This window comes from Nerophis lumbriciformis, linkage group LG16 (genome assembly GCF_033978685.3).
Source record: "Nerophis lumbriciformis linkage group LG16, RoL_Nlum_v2.1, whole genome shotgun sequence".
NCBI classification, from domain to species: Eukaryota; Metazoa; Chordata; class Actinopteri; order Syngnathiformes; family Syngnathidae; genus Nerophis; species Nerophis lumbriciformis.
The window spans coordinates 17384599-17409598 of NC_084563.2; the positions used below are offsets into that span (position 1 = coordinate 17384599).

Consider the following 25000-nt stretch of genomic DNA (forward strand, 5'->3'; position numbering starts at 1 on the left):
CAATGGTCCTAATCTTCTGAAGACTTGTTTTGAAAATACACACTAAATACCTATTCTTGAGGATGAAGAACCATGTACTGAAATCAGCCATAGCTTTGTGATGGACATACTGGAATCACATGAAGAGTCAAAACACACAACCCAGCAACCAAAACTATAAATCTGAGCAACTTGTTGGAGGTTTGGAGGCCAAAGTAGAAGATGAGATGTCTGAGGAAGATGCACAACCTCATCCAGCTGATGGAGGACCATCAGGTTTTCTGGGATGAGACCAAAAGAGAACCTACAATTGAGTTATGTGAAAGAGGAGCTTGTAGTTGGCCAAGACCATGAGGACACAAATCAAATATAAGTCGTACTTGTTGGTCGACCAAACCCCACATAAATGTTGACCAAAACTGACACAACACCATGACCAAGACCATTAGGACACAAATCAAATACATGTCGACCTTGTTAGTTGACCAAACCCCACATACTTGTGGACCAAAACTGACACAAAAAACTTATACATACATAAATGTTGACCAAAACCATGAGGACACAAAATACATACATGTTGACCGTGTAGTTGACCAAAACCATGAGGACACAAAATACATACATGTTGACCTTGTAGTTGACCAATACCATGAGGACACAAAATACATACATGTTGACCTTGTAGTTGACAAACCATGAGGACACAAAATACATACATGTTGACCTTGTAGTTGACCAATACCATGAGGACACAAAATACATACATGTTGACCTTGTAGTTGACAAACCATGAGGACACAATACATACATGTTGACCTTGTAGTTGACCAAAACCATGAGTACACAAAATACATACACGTTGACCTTGTAGTTGACCAAAACTATGAGGACACAAAATACATACACGTTGACCTTGTAGTTGACCAAAACCATGAGGACACAAAATACATACACGTTGACCTTGTAGTTGACCAAAACCATGAGGACACAAAATACATACATGTTGACCTTGTAGTTGACAAACCATGAGGACACAATACATACATGTTGACACAAAATACATACATGTTGACCTTGTAGTTGACCAAAACCATGAGTACACAAAATACATACACGTTGACCAAAACTATGAGGACACAAAATACATACACGTTGACCTTGTAGTTGACCAAAACCATGAGGACACAAAATACATACATACTGACCTTGTAGTTGACCAAAACCATGAGGACACAAAATACATACATACTGACCTTTTAGTTGACCAAAACCATGAGGACACAAAATACATACATACTGACCTTTTAGTTGACCAAAACCATGAGGACACAAAATACATACATACTGACCGTGTAGTTGACCAAAACCATGAGGACACAAAATACATACATACTGACCTTTTAGTTGACCAAAACCATGAGGACACAAAATACATACATACTGACCTTTTAGTTGACCAAAACCATGAGGACACTACATACATACTGACCTTTTAGTTGACCAAAACCATGAGGACACAAAATACATACATGTTGACCTTGTAGTTGACCAAAACCATAAGGACACAATACATACATATTGACACAAAATACATACATGTTGACCTTGTAGTTGATCAAAACCATGAGGACACAAAATACATACATGTTGACCAAAACCATGAGGCCACAAAATACATACAGTACATGTTGACCTTGTAGTTGACCAAAACCATTAGGTCACAAAATTCATACATACTGATCTTGTAGTTGACCAAAACCATGAGGTCACAAAATTCATACAGACTGACCTTTTAGTTGACCAAAACCATGAGGACACAAAATACATACATACTGACCTTGTAGTTGACCAAAACCATGAGGACACAAAATACATACATACTGACCTTGTAGTTGACCAAAACCATGAGGACACAAAATACATACACGTTGACCAAAACCATGAGGACACAAAATTCATACATACTGACCTTGTAGTTGACCAAAACCATCAGGACAAAAAATACATACACGTTGACCTTGTAGTTGACCAAAACCATGAGGACACAAAATACATACATACTGACCTTGTAGTTGACCAAAACCATGAGGACACTACATACATACTGACCTTGTAGTTGACCAAAACCATGAGGACACAAAATACATACATACTGACCTTGTAGTTGACCAAAACCATGAGGACACAAAATACATACATACTGACCTTGTAGTTGACCAAAACCATGAGGACACAAAATACATACATACTGACCTTGTAGTTGACCAAAACCATGAGGACACAAAATACATACATACTGACCTTGTAGTTGACCAAAACCATGAGGACACAAAATACATACATACTGACCTTGTAGTTGACCAAAACCATGAGGACACAAAATACATACACGTTGACCTTGTAGTTGACCAAAACCATGAGGACACAAAATACATACACGTTGACCTTGTAGTTGACCAAAACCATGAGGACACAAAATACATACACGTTGACCTTGTAGTTGATCAAAACCATGAGGACACAAAATACATACACGTTGACCTTGTAGTTGATCAAAACCATGAGGACACAAAATACATACGCGTTGACCTTGTAGTTGATCAAAACCATGAGGACACAAAATACATACACATTGACCTTGTAGTTGACCAAAACCATGAGGACACAAAATTCATTCATACTGACCTTTTAGTTGACCAAAACCATGAAGACACAAAATACATACATACTGACCTTGTAGTTGACCAAAACCATGAGGACACAAAATTCATTCATACTGACCTTGTAGTTGACCAAAACCCTGAGGACACAAAATATATCCATACTGACCTTGTAGTTGACCAAAACCATGAGGACACTACATACATATTGACCTTGTAGTTGACCAAAACCATGAGGACACAAAATACATCCATACTGACCTTGTAGTTGACCAAAACCATGAAGACACAAAATACATGCATGTTGACCAAAACCATGAGGACACAAAATTCATACATACTGACCTTGTAGTTGACCAAAACCATGAGGACACAAAATACATACATGTTGACCAAAACCATGAGGACACAAAATACATACATGTCGACCAAAACCATGAGGACACAAAATACATACACGTTGACCTTTTAGTTGACCAAAACCACGAGGACACAAAATACATACACGTTGACCTTGTAGTTGACCAAAACCACGAGGACACAAAATACATACACGTTGACCTTGTAGTTGACCAAAACCATGAGGACACAAAATACATACTGACCTTGTAGTTGACCAAAACCATGAGGGCACAAATTACATACATGTTGACCTTGTAGTTGACCAAAACCATGAGGCCACAAAATTCATACATACTGACCTTTTAGTTGACCAAAACCATGAGGCCACAAAATTCATACATACTGACCTTTTAGTTGACCAAAACCATGAGGACACAAAATACATACATACTGACCTTTTAGTTGACCAAAACCATGAGGACAAAATACATACATGTTGACCAAAACCATGAGGACACAAAATTCATACATACTGACCTTGTAGTTGACCAAAACCATGAGGACAAAAAATTCATTCATACTGACCTTTTAGTTGACCAAAACCATGAGGACACAAAATACATACATACTGACCTTGTAGTTGACCAAAACACATACATACTGACCTTGTAGTTGACCAAAACCATGAGGGCACAAAATACATACATACTGACCTTGTAGTTGACCAAAACCATGAGGACACAAAATACATACATACTGACCTTGTAGTTGACCAAAACCATGAGAACAAATTAAATACATGTTGACCTGACCCCAAATAAAACCATGAGGCCACAAAATACATGTTGACCAAAACCATAAAATACATACATGTTGACCAAAACCATGAGGACACTAATTAAATACATGATGACACTAATTATATACATGTTGACCTTGTAGTTGACCAAAACCATGACAAAATACATACATACTGACCTTGTAGTTGACTAAAACCATGAGGACAAATTAAATACATGTTGACCTTGTAGTTGACCTGACCCCAAATAAAACCATGACACAAATTAAATACGCATTGACCTTGTAGTTGACCTGACCCCACATAAAACCACAAGGACACAAATTAAATACATGTTGACCTTGTAGTTGACCTGACCCCAAATAAAACATGTTGACCTTGTAGTTTACCTGACCCCAAATAAAACCATGAGGACACAAATTAAATACATGTTGACCTTGTAGTTGACCTGACCCCAAATAAAACCACAAGGACACAAATTAAATACATGTTGACCTTGTAGTTGACCAGACCCCAAATAAAACCATGACACAAATTAAATATATATTGACCTTGTAGTTGACCTGACCCCAAATAAAACCACAAGGACACAAATTAAATACATGTTGACCTTGTAGTTGACCAGACCCCAAATAAAACCATGACACAAATTAAATATATATTGACCTTGTAGTTGACCTGACCCCAAATAAAACCACAAGGACACAAATTAAATACATGTTGACCTGACCCCAAATAAAACCATGACACAAATTAAATACATGTTGACCTTGTAGTTGACCTGACCCCAAATAAAACCATGACACAAATTAAATACATGTTGACCTTGTAGTGGACCTGACCAGACCCGAAATAAAACCCATCCATTTTCTACCGCTTGTCCCTTTTGGGGTCGCTGGAGCCTATCTCAGCTGCATTCGGGCGGAAGGCGGTGTACACCCTGGACAAGTCGCCACCTCATCACAGGTCCAACACAGACAAACAGACAACATTCACATTCAAACACGGCTGTTTGAATGTGAATGCTTTGAGTAGTTTCTTGTAATAAATAATATTGAGTTAAGTAAAACTGCAGTTGCATACAATATTTTCTGTCAAAATTAAAACACCTCGATTAAGCGCTTTGACACACATCGTTTCCCGACAATGTTGAGGGACATTAGACATGTTGTAAATAACATGTCACTATCTTACACCTGTGCTAAAGTGGATTCATCCCAAATAATGTATTCATGATTATTGAATGTTATTTTGTATAATTATTTTTTTTCCCACTATGGCAAAACTCAACAGCCACAAGCAGGACAGACGAACTTCCAACTAGGGCTGCAACAACTAACAGATTATAAAAAAATACTTGGCGATTAATTTAGCCTTGTATTCATTGGATCTATGCTATGCACATTTTTTTATAAACCTTTATTTAGAAACTGCAACATGTACAAACAGATGAGAAACAAACTAAATAAGTATCGTGCCAGTATGTTTGTTTTTTTCAATTAAATACTGGAAAGGATAGAAATGTTTGTCTCTTTTATCAGATTATATAATATACACATATTGACTTTGACCAAAGCCACACATTAACCTTGTAGATAAATGGGTTATACTTTTATAGTGCTTTAATAATAATAATAATAATAAATTTGAGCGCTTTTCAAAGCACTCAAAGATGCTTTACAGGAGAAAAAAATCAAAATATGAAACAGTTTAAAATAATATACAGGAAATATAAAAGCAGTACATTGTAAAATACATAATACAGGACAATTACCAGACACAGAACACTAATCACTGGTTAAAAGCAGATCTGAAAAGGTGTGTTTTGAGAAGGCTTTTGAAGGTGGGAAGGTCTGGGCAGTCACGGATGGGTTTGGGAAGAATGTTCCAGAGGGTGGGAGCAGCGATGGAGAAGGCTCTGTCACCCCTGGTCCGGAGCTTGGTTCTGAGTGGTGGGTAGAGGCAGCTGCGTGAAGGGGTATGGCGGTGAAGCAGGTTGGTGAGGTAGCTGGGGGACTGGTTGTGGAGGGCTTTAAAAGTGGATCCGGTGCTTTTCTACCTTCAAGGAACTCAAAGCGCTTTGACACTAATTTCCACATTCACACTGATGGCAGGAACTGCCATGCAAGGCCCTAACCGCGACCCATTAGGAGCAAGGGTGAAGTGTCTTGCTCAAGGACACAACACAGTTGGTAGAAGGTGGGGATCGAACCAGGAAACCTCACCCAAACGGCACCACATTGTCCCCAAAAATGACAAACCAAACACTGACTTTGTAGAGGACAAAGACAAGAATACTGAAATCTATAAAGCAGCAACTGTCACACCCCGCCTCAGGCGAAGGTAATGTAACCATTGTAAACCGGACTTCCAAACCAAGGATAGCAAAGCACGCCCAAAGTGTCAAAAGGTGAACAACAACAACAACAACAAACCAAGCACCAACATCTCCGCAGATGTTTGGTGATGCATGGAGACCTGAGCTCCTGAGATCTTTTTGTAAATACACCTTAAATAAACCATCACAAGTCTAGAAGTATTCATAGTACTTCTAACACCCAGCTTTTGACAACCATAGTTCGGCCCAACTTGGGCCTAAATCAGTGAGGGCAGGTGTGTTCACCTGCATCAAACACTCAGCCCCACCTTGACTCTCTTAGCCAGCAGTAGAGAGACATGGTGAGTGACAGCTTGTCATTTGTTTGTTGACTGCATGTTTTGTCCCTGACTCAAGCGATTGAATGTGTGTTGTTTGTTCATGTTGTGTTCCTGACACATGTGCAGTGCGGGGTCAAACGGTCACAGCAAAGCAACATTAGCACAATAGAAAGCAGCAAAAGCACACAATAGAAAGCAGCAAAAGCACACAATTGAAAGCAGCAAAAGCACACAATTGAAAGCAGCAAAAGCACACAATAGAAAGCAGCACAATGCAAGTGGAAAAAGACAAAAGTATTACTCACTGTGAACAAAAACGGTCCAGTCAGCCTCAGTGTCAAAAGAATAATGATGAAGCACTGAAGGAGGAACTAAATAGAACTAATTAAACCGGGAACAGGTGTGCTGACGGGATGTGGAGCAGAAAGTAAAGGTGCCGCCAAAGACAGAGACCAAACAGGAAACAGTTACAAAACAAGAGCATCAGGACAGGAAGTGATTTCAAAACACAGGAAAACCCAAAAATAACCAAACTGTCCGTAGCACTTCTGACACATGTCTATATATACATACTGTATATATATATAGATGTACTCATATATATATATATATATATATATATATATATATATATATATATATATATATATATATATATATATATATATATATATATATATATATATATATATATATATATATCCATCCATCCATTTTCTACCGCTTAATCCCTTCGGGTCGCGGGGGGCGCTGGAGCCTATCTCAGCTACAATCGGGCGGAAGGCGGGGTACACCCTGGACAAGTCGCCACCTCATCACAGGGCCAACACAGATAGACAGACAACATTCACACTCACATTCACACACTAGGGCCAATTTAGTGTTGCCAATCAACCTATCCCCAGGTGCATGTTTTTGGAGGTGGGAGAGAACCCACGCAGTCACGGGGAGAACATGCAAACACCACACAGAAAGATCCAGAGCGCGGGATTGAACCCAGGACTGCTGGTGGAAACTTTACACTAGACTTCAGGCAACGTGGATCCTGTGCCTCTCCTGTCTTCCTCCAGACTCTGGGACCTCGATTTCCAAAGGAAATGCAAAATTTGCATGGTTGGGTGATGGTTTGGGGTGCCATGTCATCTGCTGGTGTTGGTCCACTCTGTTTCCTGAGATCCAGGGTCAACGCAGCCGTCTACCAGCAAGTTTTAGAGCACTTCATGCTTCCTGCTGCTGACCTGCTCTATGGAGATGGAGATTTCAAGTTCCAACAGGACTTGGCGCCTGCACACAGCGCAAAATCTACCCGTGCCTGGTTTACGGACCATGGTATTTCTGTTCTAAATTGGCCCGCCAACTCCCCTGACCTTAGCCCCATAGAAAATCTGTGGGGTATTGTGAAAAGGAAGATGCAGAATGCCAGACCCAAAAACGCAGAAGAGTTGAAGGCCACTATCAGAGCAACCTGGGCTCTCATAACACCTGAGCAGTGCCAGAAACTCATCGACTCCATGCCACGCCGCATTAACGCAGTAATTGAGGCAAAAGGAGCTCCAACCAAGTATTGAGTATTGTACATGCTCATATTTTTCATTTTCATACTTTTCAGTTGGCCAACATTTCTAAAAATCCCTTTTTTGTATTAGCCTTAAGTAATATTCTAATTTTGTGACACACGGAATTTTGGATTTTCATTTGTTGCCACTTCAAATCATCAAAATTAAATGAAATAAACATTTGAATGCATCAGTCTGTGTGCAATGAATAAATATAATGTACAAGTTACACCTTTTGAATGCAATTACTGAAATAAATCAAGTTTTTCAAAATATTCTAATTTACTGGCTTTTACCTGTATATATAGATGTACTCATACACATATATACATACTGTATATATATAGATGTACTCATATACATACTGTGTGTATATAGATGTACTCATATACATACATATACTTACTGTATGTATATATATATATATATATATATATATATATATATATATATATATATATATATATATATATATATATATATATATATATATATATATATATAGATGTACTGATATGCATACCCGGTATATAGATTTATAGATGTACTTGTATAGATATGTAGATGTACTGGTATAGATATACAGTTGTATTGATATCCATATATAGCTATATAGATGTACTGATATCCATATATAGATATACTGATATAGATATACAGATGTACTGATATACATATATATATGTACTGATATCCATATATAGATATACAGATGTACTGATATACATATATATATATATATATATATATATATATATGCACTGATATCCATTTATAGATATATAGATGTACTGATATAGATATATAAATATATAGCTATACTGATATACAGCTATAGATATATAGATGTACTGATATCCATATATAGATATACTGATATAGATATACAGATGTACTGATATACATATTTATATGTACTGATATCCATATACAGATATATAGATGTACTGATATAGATATATAAATATATAGCTATACTGATATACAGCTATAGATATATAGATGTACTGATATACATATTAAGGTATATAGATGTATAGATGTACTGATATACATATTTACATATGTAGATGTACTGATATAGATATATAGATGTACTAATATACATGTATATACTGTTATAGATATATAAATATATAGATGTACTGATATACATATATATTTATGTACTGATATACATATACAGTATATACATGTACTAATATACATATACTGTATACAGATGTACTGATATACATATATAGATGTACTGATATAGACATATATATATATATATATATATATATGTATGTACTGATAGACATAAATATGTATACATGTACTGATGTACATATATACATATATAGACGTACTGATACAGACATATAGCTGTGGATTGATGACACAATGAATCAACAAGCTGACAGTAGAACACATACAGGTGTGTTTAATGTACACAGAATATAAGAAAAGTACACAATGAAAGCACAAATCAGAAGACAGAATCCAACATGTCAAACAGAGCATAACATAACTTTTTTTTTGACAGTAAAATATATCAAATGGCCTATTTGTACATTGTAAAGTCATATAGTCGATACCAGCTGCATCCATTTTTCATGGCAGCAGATGGATGAAGCCATCTTGTCACAAAGTACCAAGTCTGGACCTTAACTTGGATTTGAGGCCAAACATGCTGATCTGGACATCCTTCATGTTAGCTGGTGTCCATGTTTATATAATAAGATAAGGTTTTAACATTTATCCATGAAACTCTGGTGAAGCTGCTGATGGTGTGTTTGACGGAAAAGCAGAGTTGAAGTACATACTGTACATTATTACAGTACTTCATAAAACTTCTATTTTTCATACATTTGTTTAGCTATAGAATTTTGCTAGTTGTAATATTCCTCACCAGATCCACTTTACAACCTTTCTGTTACAAAATGAAAGAGGCTCCGCCCCCATTCCTTCTTTGTGGACACACCTACTTTGGTCATGTTTACATTCATAACGTGTCTTCATGAAGAATGACAGATGTTTATCTTCATCTCAGGACAAAAGTAAACACTCCGAAAGTGAACTTCTCCAAAATACACTTAAAGTACTTCACCATCTCTTCCTTTACTAGTACTTGACAAAGTCACTTGGAACTTAGTAGGAGTACATCAAGTACATGAGTACAACACAAGTACCATGCTAAAAATAACACTCATTATTAAATTGCAGTACATTCACATATTTGTTACGTAACATTAAATATAAATTAAACATACATTTAGTTATAACATTCTCTTTTTACTTCATAATATCAACATTTATTTACATTCAGATATTTAATGGTCACACATTCTGTTATTTATTACTTTTATTGTTATTTATTCTTTGAAATGAAGCATTCATTCATGTATTATTCTCAACATGCATGTATAAGTATTACATTGTTTTTATTGTACACAGTAGTCATTTTCTACCTTTAAGTACTTATTACTATGATTACTGTTAATAAGTGAAGGGAAAGCAGGTGCCTTGCCCAATGACACATCGGCAGTGACTCGGATGGTAGAAGAGGTGATCGAACATGGAACCCTCGAGTTGCTCCACTACCCGAGCCACGTTATTACTTTCCCCATTAGTATTACTATTAAAATGTGTTTTTTCTTCAATCTTCATCTTGGGAGTTCTCATCCTGCAGTGAAAATGCAAAGAAAAAGCAACGAACAAAATCCACCTTGTTTGTTATTTGTCAACGAAAGCAAAGAAAAAAAGTTGTTTTTGTTGGTGTAAGAATATAAAGAAAATATTTTTTAAATGTTTTAATTAAAAACAGTTAGAAACTTATTTTATTTCGGAGACAAAAGTGCTGACTGGACAACTTTGGTTTTGTTAGAACAAACATAAAAAATAGAAGACAGACATTCTTTACAGTATTTCTTTTTCTACAGTGACGTGAAAATAAACGATGTAACAAAGTGGACTGGAGTACTACCAAAGTACAGTAGTACTACTAAAGAGAGACAAGTGGACTGCTATATATATATATGTGTGTTTGTGTGTGTATATGAAATATATATACACACACACACATACTGTATATACACACATATGTCTGTGTGTATATATATATATATACACATACATATATACATATATGCACACACACACACATATATAAAAAATAAAAAAAATAAAAACAACACCTACTTTTAATGTGGGGCGTGCTTTAGAAGTGTTGTAATTGTGATAGAGATCTTTTGTGGAAGATCTAAAGGGGGATTGATGAAGATAGATATCTACATATATCCATATTTAAGAGTTATTTCTTTATATAGTCAGGTTTGAAATAACTAGTGTTTTATCTTTGTGCTCTTTCTATTTTTTTTCTCCATCTCATGACCCAAGGTACACTGTGGACTACCTTGAGCTTGGAATGCAGGGAGTAGCAATACTCCTTTCTCTTACCTTATCCCGTCCTGTCCTGTCCTGTCTCTTCTCAGAGTAGAACAATTGACTTGTGTATTACTTCTGGAGGGTGGGGGCGAGGGACATATTGAAGAACACAGCACTTCCGTAAGGTTGGCAGACCAACTTGGCTGCGCGATTGAATGTGTTTTCATAGGCTGGTCTCTTCAAAGCTTTGAAAATAAATTACAAAATACCTATTCTGTTCTGGTGATAATTTAAACTCAGCTTATGTGTCATAAAAAGAACTTGGGATTGACCAGTAATTTAAATTCCCTTGGAGGAACATCTGGTCCAAACGCAGCACCATCCACAAGCTTCTGGTTGAATTTTTGACCACTCCTCTTGACAAAATTGGTGCAGTTCGGCTAAATGTGTTGGTTTTCTGACATGGACTTGTTTCTTCAGCATTGTCCACATGTGTAAGTCAGGACTTTGGGAAGGCCATTCTAACACCTTAATTCTAGCCTGATTTAGCCATTCCTTTACCACTTTTGACATTTGTTTGGGGATTAAAGGCCTCACCTTTTGTATGTAAATCTTTGACTGGCCTTTTGAAAAACAGCAGAGCACTTTTGTCATACAGAAGATCTTTGACTGGCATTTTGAAAAACAGCAGAGCACTTTTGTCATATAGAGGATCTTTGACTAGCATTTTGAAGAACTGCAAGGAAGAGAGGCAGTGATCTCTGATTACCATGGAAACAAGAGATCCACAACTGAACTGAATCTGTTGTTATTGATGTGTTTTTAAAGTTGTTTTTCAAGACTATTCCAATTAAGGAGCCTGCAGATGAATTAATTTCTATTCTATTACCTCCTTGCTGACGTCCCTGACACTGTTCTCCTCGCTCACAAACCTCAGCTCTCTTGCGTCTATTTCGGTAAACACAGGACTTTTCTCTACCTGCCTGTCTCACCTGTCCATCAGGCTGGCGTCGCAGTGAGCCTGATGCCCACGAGAGCTGTCTGCTCGCCTCGGTGCTGCACGTCGGCTGGGAGATGAGCTCAGGGGCGGTATTGTGGTTTCCTCCCTGGGGAGACAATAGCGGCACGTGCACATACACACGCACGCACGCACGCATGCACACACACACACACACACACACACACATGCATGCATGCATGCAAACGTGGGGAGCAAAGACTCCATCCTGTCGGAGCAAGAACATCTTCCTGCAGAGAGGCTGGCTCTTGTTTCTGTCTTCCTTTCTGTTGGGAGTGCATTCCATATTGATGTGGCATAGAAGGAGAATGCGTTAATGCAGGGGTCACCAACCTTTTTGAAACCAAGAGCTACTTCTTGGGTACTGATTAATGCGAAGGGCTACCAGTTTGATACACACTTAAATAAATTGCCAGAAATAGCCAATTTGCTCAATTTACCTTTAACTCTATGTTATTATTAAAAATTAAAGATATTAATCTTTGTGGAAACACTGATCATCTTATTGATTTCTCACAATAAATATATATAGAAACAGATAAATATCAATATGCAACAATTTATTTTTATATTTTCTCTAAGTGCACATTTTTCAAATTGAACATTTTCAAATGATCACTTCTAAGACAGTCTTGTGAAATCACAATATCCCATTTTAACTAACTAGCCACTAACATTTTTTAACAAATCATAAATTACTTTGCACCATGTTTGTACAAATAATAACTCATGTAAAATACAAAAGTCAACTCTCAAATTTTGAAATAAATCATGTCACACTTTGAACTGGACACCAAATCTGTGATCTGTTTCTTTGTCAGTTAGTAAAGACCAAGTCTTTAAAATATTTTCTTGGATTTTCAAATTCTAATTTGAGTTTTGTCTCTCTTAGAATTAAAAATGTCGAGCAAAGCGAGACCAGCTTGCTAGTAAATAAATAAAATTTAAAAAATAGAGGCAGCTTACTGGTAAGTGCTGCTATTTGAGCTATTTTTAGAACAGGCCAGCGGGCTACTCATCTGGTCCTTACGGGCTACCTGGTGCCCGTGGGCACCGCGTTGGTGACCCCTGCTCTACTTTATCCGTATTATAGCGTCATTCAGTAGCCAGGCCAAAATTTATCACAGAATATTTAATTTATTGATTTGTTCATACGTCTATCTGCTCAATTATTATCTATTAATTAGGGGTGATTGATTTATATCCGAAACACAATTCTTATTCCTTCCAATTCTAAATCGATTCATAATTTAGAAAAATAAAATAAAAATAAAAATGTTATATATATATATATATATATATATATATATATATATATATATATATGTACAGTATGTATGTATGTATGTGTATGTACTGTATATATACTGTGTATATATGTATACTATATATATATATATATATATATATATATATATATATATATATATATACTGTATATGCATGTATATACATATACGATTATATATGTGTATATATATATTTATGTATATGTATATTAATTAATTTAAAAACATGAGTATTTATTGTACCACCAAAACTCAACCTTATATGTATATTTAAGTAAAGTTTAAAAAGACATATAAATTAGTAACAAATACACCAACACAAGTAAAATAATAATAATAACAAAAACAATGTAACAATATATAAAACAATACCATTTTGTTTTCCCGTTTTAATTGTTTTTAATTTAGTTTGTTTTACCTTTTACACTTATTTTACCACTACAGAGTGTGTACTATTTGTGTAAAATAACATGTAATAAAATGTTTGTTAATTAAATGCAAAAACTCATCTGGTCCTTACGGGCTACCTGGTGCCCGCGGGCACCGCGTTGGTGACCCCTGAGTTAATGTATATAAAATGTCTTACAAAATGTATAAATACTTCAACTTGAACTTGTAGTTAATTGTTTCATCGTTTCAATGACAACTAAAGGAAATTATAAAAAAATAGTTCGGTTAAAACATTTATTTTCATTACATTAACTGTGTTTTTTTAATAAAACAGAAAACCATTTGTCTTATCTTGATTTTACGAGATGTCCATGTGACAATTCTTCTCCGGTTACTCCGTGTTTCCGTCTAGTTTTAAAGTCTGTCAGACACGTTTGGTGTTTTTTGCTTCCTGCAGCTTTTTGGGTCAACTCTTTTGTCTTTGTTGTTTTTTAACTGTGCCTGAAAAGTAGTCTTTTAATACGTGAACGTTCCCAACTGACAGTGAACATTCACATTTCCTGCTTCACAACTCAGGCCAAACACTATTGGGCGTTTAAAAGCCGTGCTCGGATTTCATTGGTCGATCACCCGGTGGAGGCGGGCACATATTCCCAAACCGGGAAGTAGACCTTCGACAAACGCAATATTATATGGCTATAATTTAATGGCGTGCGGAGGGAAGTAAACTGCATTGTCGAAATATGTTGTCTATTTTGGTTGTCGCGGGTTTGTGGAGCCACGCCGGAGCGTTAGAAAACGGTTTGGCGAGGACACCGACGATGGGCTGGCTACACTGGGAAAGGTTCATGTGCAACATCGACTGTGAAAAAGACCCGGATAATTGCATTAGGTAAAGACACCCGGAAGTGTATTATGATTTGTGTCGGACTACGGACAAAAGGTGTTTCCGCCCGGTTTCGAACCGGGGACCTTTCGCGTGTGAGGCGAACGTGATAACCACTACACTACGGAAACCTTCTGTACCATTTGGTGAAGGGACATTGACTGACATTTTTTGTTACCTGTACACGCTCAACGCTTGTCAAGCTTCGTATGGAGGTGAGCGGAAGTCATGTTTTGGTTCTTTAATACTTTTTGTCGGTAAGAGTGTATTTCTCTGCTTGCATGCTACATACAAAATAATGACCAGATGATTTCATAGTTATATACTCAGAATGTCCACTCCTCGCCATCAGTTTCCGTAGTGTAGTGGTTATCACGTTCGCCTCACACGCGAAAGGTCCCCGGTTCGAAACCGGGCGGAAACACGTTTTTGTTAGGAAAAAGTAAATCTACAATTAGATAAATTCTAATGTTCGTCATTTTTATTCGTGTGTGTTTACTCGATGCACTTTTCTCGGTTTCGTTCTGTTATGACTATAAAACATATCCTCTCCGATGCAACCCAAACAATAAGCATCCATCCATTTGTTACCGCTTGTCCCATAAAATTTAAAAATACACCCTTGACCGTGATTTTGTGTTAATGTGCACTGACAGTCATTAATGGTTTCCGTAGTGTAGTGGTTATCACGTTCGCCTCACACGCGAAAGGTCCCCGGTTCGAAACCGGGCGGAAACACTACTTTTTGAGATTATTGTTTACAAGGTGTAAACCAGGCCTGGGCAATTATTTTGACTTGGGGGCCACGTTTAGAGAAAAAAAAAAAAGGGTCTGGGGGCCGGTATATCTGATTTTTAGGAACACTAATACAAAACCTCACAATAATGTCTGATTGAATGCTAAAAACGTTATGACAGACCGCTTTAAAAAACGCAATGGAATTTAAAATGTTTCTATGAACGATAAAACACTGAATATTGACAAAATATGAATGTCACACCCCCTTTCGATCGACATATTTTACAATCAAGCGAAACGCAACAAAAATACAACAAACAGTGAAATATGAACGCGAAAGGTACAAAATAAACCCACCTACAATCTGATATATCCGATATATCACTAAGCTATATCACTAAGCTTTAGAACTTTGTTGTGAAAATCTCCTTCCGCGTCTGTGGAAACGCTTCCCGCCCACACTGCTTGGTGCCTTGTCTGAGCTGCTGTGATGTAAATTACCATAGTAACTAATTAGATGACCATAGTAACTAATTAGATTACCATAGTAACTGCTATATCATCCATAAACCCAAATTTCAACCATTGATATACTTAGTATAGTTGAAGACTTACGGTCATTAGAAAACATCACTGCACATCATAATGGCAGCTACACTTTCCATCATAAAGATCTAAAAAAAATATTTGGGAATGGCCTGACCAGATTGAAAAGCTTAACGGGCCTTAATTTGGCCAGGTCTGCGGTAAACCGTTAGAATTATACACTTGGAATAAAATATTGCGCCGGATGTCCTGATATTTCCTCTACCGCCTTAGTGAGCGACTTTTCATGCGGATGGCGGATGTGATGGTGGAAGAGTGTTGGAGAGAGGCCGGATATCAGTACATTTGCATCGACGACTGCTGGATGCATCCCAGGCGGGACGCACAGGGCCGCCTGCAAGCAGACCCCGCCAGATTCCCTGGCGGCATCAAGAAACTGGCCGACTACGTAAGTACTTTGCTTTCAAAAGGTGACTATGCTGTAAAAGGGGCTTTTTTTGCATGACACGTTTAGTTGTATTTGGATCACATTTGGGTGGGGAGTTGATGTACTTTCTGGTAGTGCAACATCGCCCTCTCCTGGAGGACTTGCAAATAACAACATTGTTTTGTTTCCAGGTGCACTCCAAGGGTCTGAAGTTGGGCATTTATGCAGATGTTGGCAAAAGTACCTGTGAAGGATACCCAGGCAGTCTGGGTCACTATGACATCGACGCCCAGACTTTTGCAGAGTGGGAAGTGGACCTGCTGAAATTTGACGCCTGCTACATTGACTGGACTTTGCTTGGGCAAGGCATGTGTAATAACAATACAGTATAGTAGTAATATGAGTGCTACATGTTGTACTGTTTCTTTGGGTTCAGGCTATGTGAACATGTCCAGAGCCCTGAACAGAACCGGAAGACCCATTCTCTACTCTTGCGAGTGGCCTCTACATGAAAGGCAATTCCAAAAGGTAAGATTAACGATTGTATGATTGAGCAGATTAAAATAGTCTGTGTGCATGCAGCCCAACTACACAGCAATTAGAGAGACATGTAACCAGTGGCGCAACCATCCAGATGTTTATGACTCATGGAGCAGCATCAAGGCCATCTTGGACTGGACGGCAACTAATCAGGCTGAGCTCGTCCCCTCAGCCGGTCCTGGGGGCTGGAATGACCCAGATATGGTATCGCATCTTTTGTGGGTGAATGAAGTGAAGATCGTCTTATGACACGCAGTCTGTTGTCTCTAGCTGGTGATAGGGAACTTTGGCTTGAGCCCGGACCAGCAGGAGTCTCAGATGGCACTCTGGGCCATCATGGCGGCACCGCTCCTCATGTCCAACGACCTGCGAGCCATCTGTCCGCGCTCCAAGAGGCTGTTGCAGAACCGCCACATCATCGACATCAGCCAGGACGCACTGGGCAAACAGGGGTACCGCACAGCCAAGGTGGAGGGAATTGAAGTGTGGGAGAGGCCTCTGTCCAATAGCAGGCTGGCTATGGCCGTACTTAACAGACAGGAGATCGGAGGTCCACGAACATTCTCCTTTAAAGCAGCCTCTGCCTGGAAAATGTGCAGGCCGCAGTGTGAGGTTACCCAGATCCTGCCTTGGTATGAGGAGATGGGCTTTAAGACAGAACACCAAGTCAGTGTTAACCCTTCAGGGACTGCTCTCCTGATTATCACACCCAGCAGCCATGCAAAGTTTAAAACTGATGAGATGCATTGGTTGGAAAACGTGGACGTTCTATAGCCAGGCATGTGATTTGAACTTAATGCATCGTCAAAAGCAGTGGTTCGTAACCTTGTTGGAGGTACCGAACCCCACCAGTTGCATATGCACATTCACCGAACCCTCCTTTTTTTTTCAAATTCAAGACAAAGTTATTATGTTTTTGGTAACACTTTAGTATGGGGAACATATTCTAAGTAACAAAGACTTAATTTAGAGTTTATTGAACACTAGGCAGGCATGTGATTTGACCACAATGAAAAAGAATGAAAATGAAAAATTTCCGGGGGTCTGGGGGACGAAGGGCCCCATCCAGGTCCAGGGGGACAAGGGGGGTGATGCCCCCCGAAGCTCCTGGTTTTTCACCAATTTAACATGCTAAAATTAACAAAGACAGCACCATTTGAAGAAAATATTTTAGTGTTTAAAGACATGAAAACATAATTAATAGAACATACCTTGCTTCAAGTTGTTTCATATGTTTTTGGCGTTTCGCATGTACTTCTAAAGCCTTGAAACCTCGTGATCCATAGTCAATATTATGACACCACGTACACAAAACCTTTCCGGGACGATCGATTTTCCGAATAAAATCACCGAACAAAGTCGTAACTTCCTTCTTCCCAACAGTATTAGTGATTTCCCTTTCCATCGAAACTTATTTTTGACATGTTTATCAATTTCTTTTACTCGTAAAGCGTCCTTTCTCTCGAGAACCGACATCGTTTACATATGGAAAATGGCGGTAATAACCATGATGAATGATGACGTTATTAACGTCATCATTCATAACAGATGTCCTGATTGGTCACAAGGAACATATCGACCAATCAACTACGGCGTAATATAAACTACGTCTCGAATCATGATTTAGGGTCAGAAAAAAAAACTGAAAAACGGGAGATACATTTTTTCCCCCCGAGATTAAAAAAGACGGAATTCTGACTTTAGACGGAAAAATCACATGCCTGCTAGGGGAACATATTCTAAGTAACAAAGAGTTAATTTAGAGTTATTTGGTTAGGGTTATAATAAGGTCATGCCGAATAAGGCATTAATAAGTACTTAATAATGACTAGTTAAGAGCCAATATGTTACTAATTTGCATGTTAATAAGCAATTAATTAATGGTGAATATGGTCCCCATACTAAAGTGTTACCATGTATTTTACTGGTGCACAAAATGAACATCACCTTGTTCAAAGAACAAAACCAACACAGTGCATAAACTCACAACAAATGACACACCTGCAAATCAGTCTGAGTTCTGCTGTTGACGTATCCGTAATACGCCGATAGGGAGAAGTTTTTATTTACACGACGAGTCGGGTGTGTTTTGACCTTCGCCGAACCCCTAGGGTTTGATCGAACCCAGGTTAAGAACCACTGGTCTAGAGCAAAGAGTACAAGATCAAGGGTGATGGGTCAAATGCAGAAAATAATTTCACCACACCTAATGTATGTGTGACAATCATTGGTACTTCAACTTTAACCATTTATTCTATTAGCTAACTTCCTTTATCTAATTAGCCATTTGTGAGTTATAGCATGGTATAACTATCTTGCAGTCATGTTGTTTATGTTTGAAAATGATTCAACTATTCAATGTCAAAATATAAACAGTAGAAACGTCAGCTAACCTCTTGTAAAACACCAATGAAAATGAAATGTATCATTCAGACAGGCTTTACTGTAGCAAAAGTCATCACGTCTGCCACAATCGTGTGTTCTTAAATGTGTATTCCATGTCTTACATGGCGAGAGCAGTTTTGATTTGGGCTTACATGGTAAACAACTCAAATGAATGTTTTAGACACATACATTTGTTCAAGTGTGGTCAAGTAGACGCATTATGTGAAAAATCTAATAGAATACCTCGGCTGTCTTGTTTTTTTTAATATATATATATATACCGTATTTTCCGCACTATAAGCCGCCCCGGGTTATTAGCCGCACCTTCAATGAATGGCATATTTCAAAACTTTGTCCACCTATAAGCCGCCCCGGACTATAAGCCGCGCCTACGCTGCGCTAAAGGGAATGTCAAAAAAACAGTCAGATAGGTCAGTCAAACTTTAATAATATATTAAAAACCAGCGTTCTAACAACTCTGTCCCAAAATGTACGCAAATGTGCAATCACAAACATAGTAAAATTCAAAATAGTGCAGAGCAATAGCAACATAATGTTGCTCGAACGTTAATGTCACAACACACAAAATAAACATAGCGCTCACTTTCTGAAGTTATTCTTCATTCGTAAATCCTTCGAATTCTTCGTCTTCGGTGTCCGAATTGAAAAGTTGGGCAAATGTGGGATCCAAAATGGCCGGTTCCGTCTCGTCAAAGTCATCGGAGTCAGTGTCACTGTTGTCCAGCAGTTCTGTGAATCCTGCCTTCCGGAAAGCTCGGACCACAGTTGTGACCGAAATATCTGCCCAGGCATTTACGATCCACTGGCAGATGTTGGCGTATGTCGTCCGGCGCTGTCTGCCTGTCTTAGTGAAGGTGTGTTCGCCTTCGGTCATCCATTGTTCCCACGCCGTTCGCAGTCGTGATTTGAATGCCCTGTTGACACCAATATCCAGCGGCTGGAGGTCTTTTGTCAATCCACCCGGAATGACGGCGAGTATTGAATTAAGCGCGTAAGCGTGTCTCTTAATGTGATGTTATGAGCTAGCAAATATAACAACTACACTACCCAGCATGCAACGATAGTGACGAGCATGCGCGGTAGCCCTGAGAAGCGTTGTTGTATGTGCTGGCAGTTAGAATGTGGTTATGAGCAGGCTGTGAGTAAACGTTGAGAACTCAGTTAACACGCCTCGTCTTCATTATTTATAATTACAGACAACACACTTAATAGGAGCCATTTTGGGGTCTTTACATAAACACACAAATGGAAATGAAACGTCACATATCCCAGCATGCACCGCGCGCTTCTTCGTCATCCACTGTTCCCACGCAGTTAGCAGTCTAGCTTCGAATGCCCTGTTGACACCAATATCTAGCGGCTGGAGGTCTTTTGTCAATCCACCCGGAATGACGGCGAGTATTGAATTAAGCGCGTAAGCGTGTCTCTTAATGTGATGTTATGAGCTAGCAAATATAACAACTACACTATCCAGCATGCAACGATAGTGACGAGCATGCGCGGTAGCCCTGAGAAGCGTTGTTGTATGCTGGGAGTTAGAATGTGGTTATGAGCACGCTGTGAGTAAACGTTGAGAACTCAGTTAACACGCCTCGTCTGCATTATTTATAATTAGACAGACAACACACTTAATAGGAGCCATTTTGGGGTCTTTACATAAACACACAAATGAAAATGAAACGTCACATATCCCAGCATGCACCGCGCGCTTCTTCTACGGGGAAAAAAGATGGCGGCTGTTTACCGTAGTTGCGAGACCTAAACTTTATGAAAATGAATCTTAATATTTATCCATATATAAAGCGCACCGGGTTAAAAGGCGCACTGTCAGCTTTTGAGAAAATTTGTGGTTTTTAGGTGCGGCTAATAGTGCGGAAAATACGGTATATATATAAATATTTATTACGGTATATATATATATATCGCAACCTTGAATATTCTCTCTTCTCCCGTCATTTGGGATGTGCGCGTCTGTTGTGATTTCCCTTCCTGGTTCAATGTCCTGCCCGATCTTGCCTCTGATTGGCCTGTCCATAATGTTTTGCCCTAATCTTAGCCAATAGTGAATGCGTAAACCCACCAACCCATTATGGATTTTCGTATACGTAAAGCAACCATACATCGTTTCCCTTATATTTTGTCCCCAGTCCGTGGAATTGCTTCGATTTTTAAGTTAATAATGTTTAATGGAAAACTGTAGTTTAACACTGGATTATCAAAAAATGAACTATTACGGGAAAAAGGTAGTTGTTGGCAGGTATAGCAAAGAGACGGATCAAGATTTTAACACTGCAGATCGGAAAAAAAATTAGAAAAATGGAAAATATAAAATATTTTATATTTTTACAGAGATAAAAAAGACGGATTTCCGACTAGACGGAAAAAAATCACAATCCGTAGGTACTTTTTATTTCACATAAGTGTACACATTGGGTTATTAGGATTACTAAAGAGTGGTTTTCTTTGCAGGTGTACCAGTGAAGAGGCATTGTAAATTTGAACACGTTTATTGAAAACGACGAAGAACCACAGCTTAGAACTGGATGACCTGGCCCTGTTAAAAGAAAAAACACATTTGTTGAAAAGGCAGCACAAGCAATAAAACAAGTTACACTTAAGTCTCTGCAATCAGATGCCATATAAAAAAGGAAATCGTGTGCATAGTCTGCTGGAAATACTTCTGTCAAACTCAAACCACCAAAGTCTTGTTGACATCTGGACACTTAAGATGTGCTTTATTTACACATTTATTTTTAAAACCCTGGATAATTCAACTTTCACTTCCACTTTTCTTGTGACCTCTATACTTCAAATGTGTCATTGTGCAAATAAGTGATTAAACGCTTTTTAGAAAATGCATGTTAATAACTAGGGCTGTGAATCTTTGGGGACCTTGCTATTTATTTATGATTCAGTTGTATATCGTTATAGTATATAAACATATATTATACCTTTATTAATATGTATTTGGGGCTCCATTTTTGGCTGCTGATAATTTCTGGTTTTCAGATGTGTTGGCACAAAGCATAGATGGAAGACTAGATACGTGAGCACTGTAGGAGCTTGCTAAACAACTTTCCTTACTTAGGGAGCAGGCATCCTTGTTTTCATTTTTGTGCCTTCTAAAACCACAGAATGCTCAGACACTTTGCCCCAGGTCAATGTAAACTTGCTGCTCAAAGAGCCATGTCGTATCTACATTCTACCTTTTCATATCTATGGCTGACATTGTCGCACTGTGTTGATATTCTCTCTCCTGACTTATTAATCTAACAATCGCCTTAAGTTTTAGATATGAAGGTTTTTTTTAACTGTTATTGTTTTTACTTGTTTTTAACTTATTTGTCCTGTATAGCACCTTGTGCACCATTGTGATGTTGGAAGGTGATATACAAATAAACCTTGAGTAATCTACTCGCCATTTCCTCTTAGCTGGGTACTGTGCTAAGGCGGTTCCAAATAAACTTCTGTTAAGGTGTACAAAGTATTCTTCCGTTTCATTACTTTACATTTCAACTTGCTTGGCACCGCAATTAGCATAGCCTGTCCTCTCCTACTTCATGCGTGTCTACACTAGATCTGCATTTTAGAAAAGTCTACTACTTTAACATACAAAAATAAATCAGTATTTACATTTGTGTCCATTGATTCAGAAATGTATACTCCTGGTTGCAACACAACTAAAGAGAACACTTTGTTATATTATCCTCTCTCTGAACTTGACTCTTATTAATCTACTTGGTGAATTAATCTTGGTAACAAATTACTTCCTGATGTACCACAGTTCCATTTACACTTCGCTTACTAAGCACTTTTTTCTTTTGTCGTTTCAAGCTTGCCGTTATTAGTGTGTAACAGGTTTAGCCTCATGCTTCAGTCATATTTGTAACAAAGAATGCAGTTTAATTGTCACAATGGGAACAGCTCCACACTGTGTATGGAGACACAATTAGCTGGTTAATCGGGGGACCGAAAATAGAGTCAGCTAGAGGGGATCGGCTTTTGAAAGGTTATCGCCAATGGCCAATCGAGGACCTCACGAAAATCACTCGATGCTAATCTGTGGTCGATCGATTGGCACATTCCTCGTGCTAACGTGTAGGTTTATATAAAACTAATGCAACAGGTCTTTTTCACAGCAGACTAATGGCTCCTTGGCTTCATATTCACCACAGTCATTTTAACTGCACATAAAACACTTCATTGGTAGAAACACTTGCCTTTCTCTTCTTGTCACCACCCAACTCAAAGTGCTTGCATCTTTTGATGGCCAGCATTCTCTTAGATCTGCAGTTGGGCTCCACACACTCAAGCCTCAACACGATCTTCTTTGTTGTTTTAGCCTTGAAACAGAAAGTACGTTTTAAACAAAGCAGAACTTTACATGTGAATATGCGCATGAGCTGAGTGGAACTTACCTTTTTACGGAAGATGGGCTTTGTTTGGCCACCGTAGCCGCTCTGCTTGCGGTCGTATCTCCTCTTACCTAGAGGATAGTTTCAGATCAGCAACAAAGGTCTAAACATTGACGACCGCCACAAGTATAATTGATAGTTAATTTACTACCATCTGTCCTTAATAATTTTGACGAAATAATAGAATAAATGATAAAACATGTTACTGCATACGTCAGCAGACTAATTAGGAGCCTTTGTTTGTTTACTTACTACTAAAAGACAGGTTGTCTAGTATGTTCACTATTTTTTAAGGACTTAACTCCAATAAGAAACATATGTTTAATGTATCCAAAGATTTTTTGTTAAAATAAAGCCAATAATGCAATTTATTGTGGTGCCCTTTATTTAGAAAAGTACCTAAATAATTTTAGTACCGATACCAAAATATTGGTATCGTTACAACACTAGTAGGCATACAAACATTAAATACATAAATAAACTTTGTGTCAATAAAAAAAAAGGGGAAAAAAAGGGTTCAAGATTTTCATAATTCTTGTTCCGTGTACTTTGTGAACACTTGTAGTTTGAACAGTCTCTTAAACGGAATCATATTGGTGCCATAATTTAATTCCATATACTGAAGGTTTAAAGTGTTGTCCGTGCATACAAATGTTTTAAATTAGATATTCCTCTTTTGTTCAGAAGAATTGTTGTACATTCTTGGGTAGCAACTTTTAGTTAGCTATGTACATCACTTTAGCTGTTTGCAAATGCACCAAACGTTGAATTTCAATAACTGATTTAATAAATAAAGGGCTTGTATGTACTCTATATACAACATTATGTATTATTGTAATTGATCTTTTTTGTAACAGTTAGTGAATGAAGCTCACATTTGTAGTTTCCCCATATTTCTACACAATAACTCAGATATGGTAACAATAGTGAACAGTAGAGAATATGAAGACATTTTTGGTCTAGAACGGGTCGGCAACCC

At 37.9% G+C, this 25000-nt stretch overlaps 2 protein-coding genes and 3 non-coding genes across 5 annotated transcripts in view; 3 read left to right on the forward strand and 2 right to left on the reverse strand.

Moving 5' to 3' along the window:
- Positions 1-14644: 14644 nt before the first annotated feature.
- gla (galactosidase, alpha) lies at positions 14645-22463 on the forward strand. The gene is made up of 6 exons (XM_061976712.2): positions 14645-14955; positions 16507-16681; positions 16852-17026; positions 17097-17188; positions 17243-17404; positions 17471-22463. The coding sequence occupies exons 1-6, from the start codon at positions 14807-14809 to the stop codon at positions 17972-17974; spliced, it is 1257 nt and encodes a 418-aa protein (XP_061832696.1). The 5' UTR covers positions 14645-14806; the 3' UTR covers positions 17975-22463.
- On the reverse strand, positions 15008-15080 carry trnav-cac (transfer RNA valine (anticodon CAC)). Its single transcript has one exon. It is a non-coding gene; the product is annotated as a tRNA-Val (tRNA).
- trnav-cac (transfer RNA valine (anticodon CAC)) lies at positions 15301-15373 on the forward strand. Its single transcript has one exon. It is a non-coding gene; the product is annotated as a tRNA-Val (tRNA).
- Positions 15615-15687, forward strand: trnav-cac (transfer RNA valine (anticodon CAC)). Its single transcript has one exon. It is a non-coding gene; the product is annotated as a tRNA-Val (tRNA).
- The window catches only part of rpl36a (ribosomal protein L36A), a 6726-nt gene continuing 3820 nt past the window's right edge, over positions 22095-25000 (reverse strand). Inside the window, exons 3-5 of the mRNA XM_061976497.1 lie at positions 24025-24092; positions 23827-23949; positions 22095-22160 (exon numbers count right to left, since the gene is read on the reverse strand). Coding sequence (XP_061832481.1) covers positions 22140-22160; positions 23827-23949; positions 24025-24092 — 212 coding nt within the window. The 3' untranslated portion in view covers positions 22095-22139. The remainder of the gene's footprint in view (positions 22161-23826; positions 23950-24024; positions 24093-25000) is intronic.

What these genes read in the sequence shown, in the direction of transcription:
- gla (XM_061976712.2), top strand. Translation starts at nt 14,807, where the DNA reads ATGTTGTCTATTTTGGTTGTCGCGGGTTTGTGGAGCCACGCCGGAGCG. An exon ending in GACCCGGATAATTGCATTAG is followed by an intron (nt 14,956 to 16,506) that starts GTAAAGACACCC and finishes CTACCGCCTTAG; the next exon opens with TGAGCGACTTTTCATGCGGA. An exon ending in GCTGGAATGACCCAGATATG is followed by an intron (nt 17,405 to 17,470) that starts GTATCGCATCTT and finishes TGTTGTCTCTAG; the next exon opens with CTGGTGATAGGGAACTTTGG.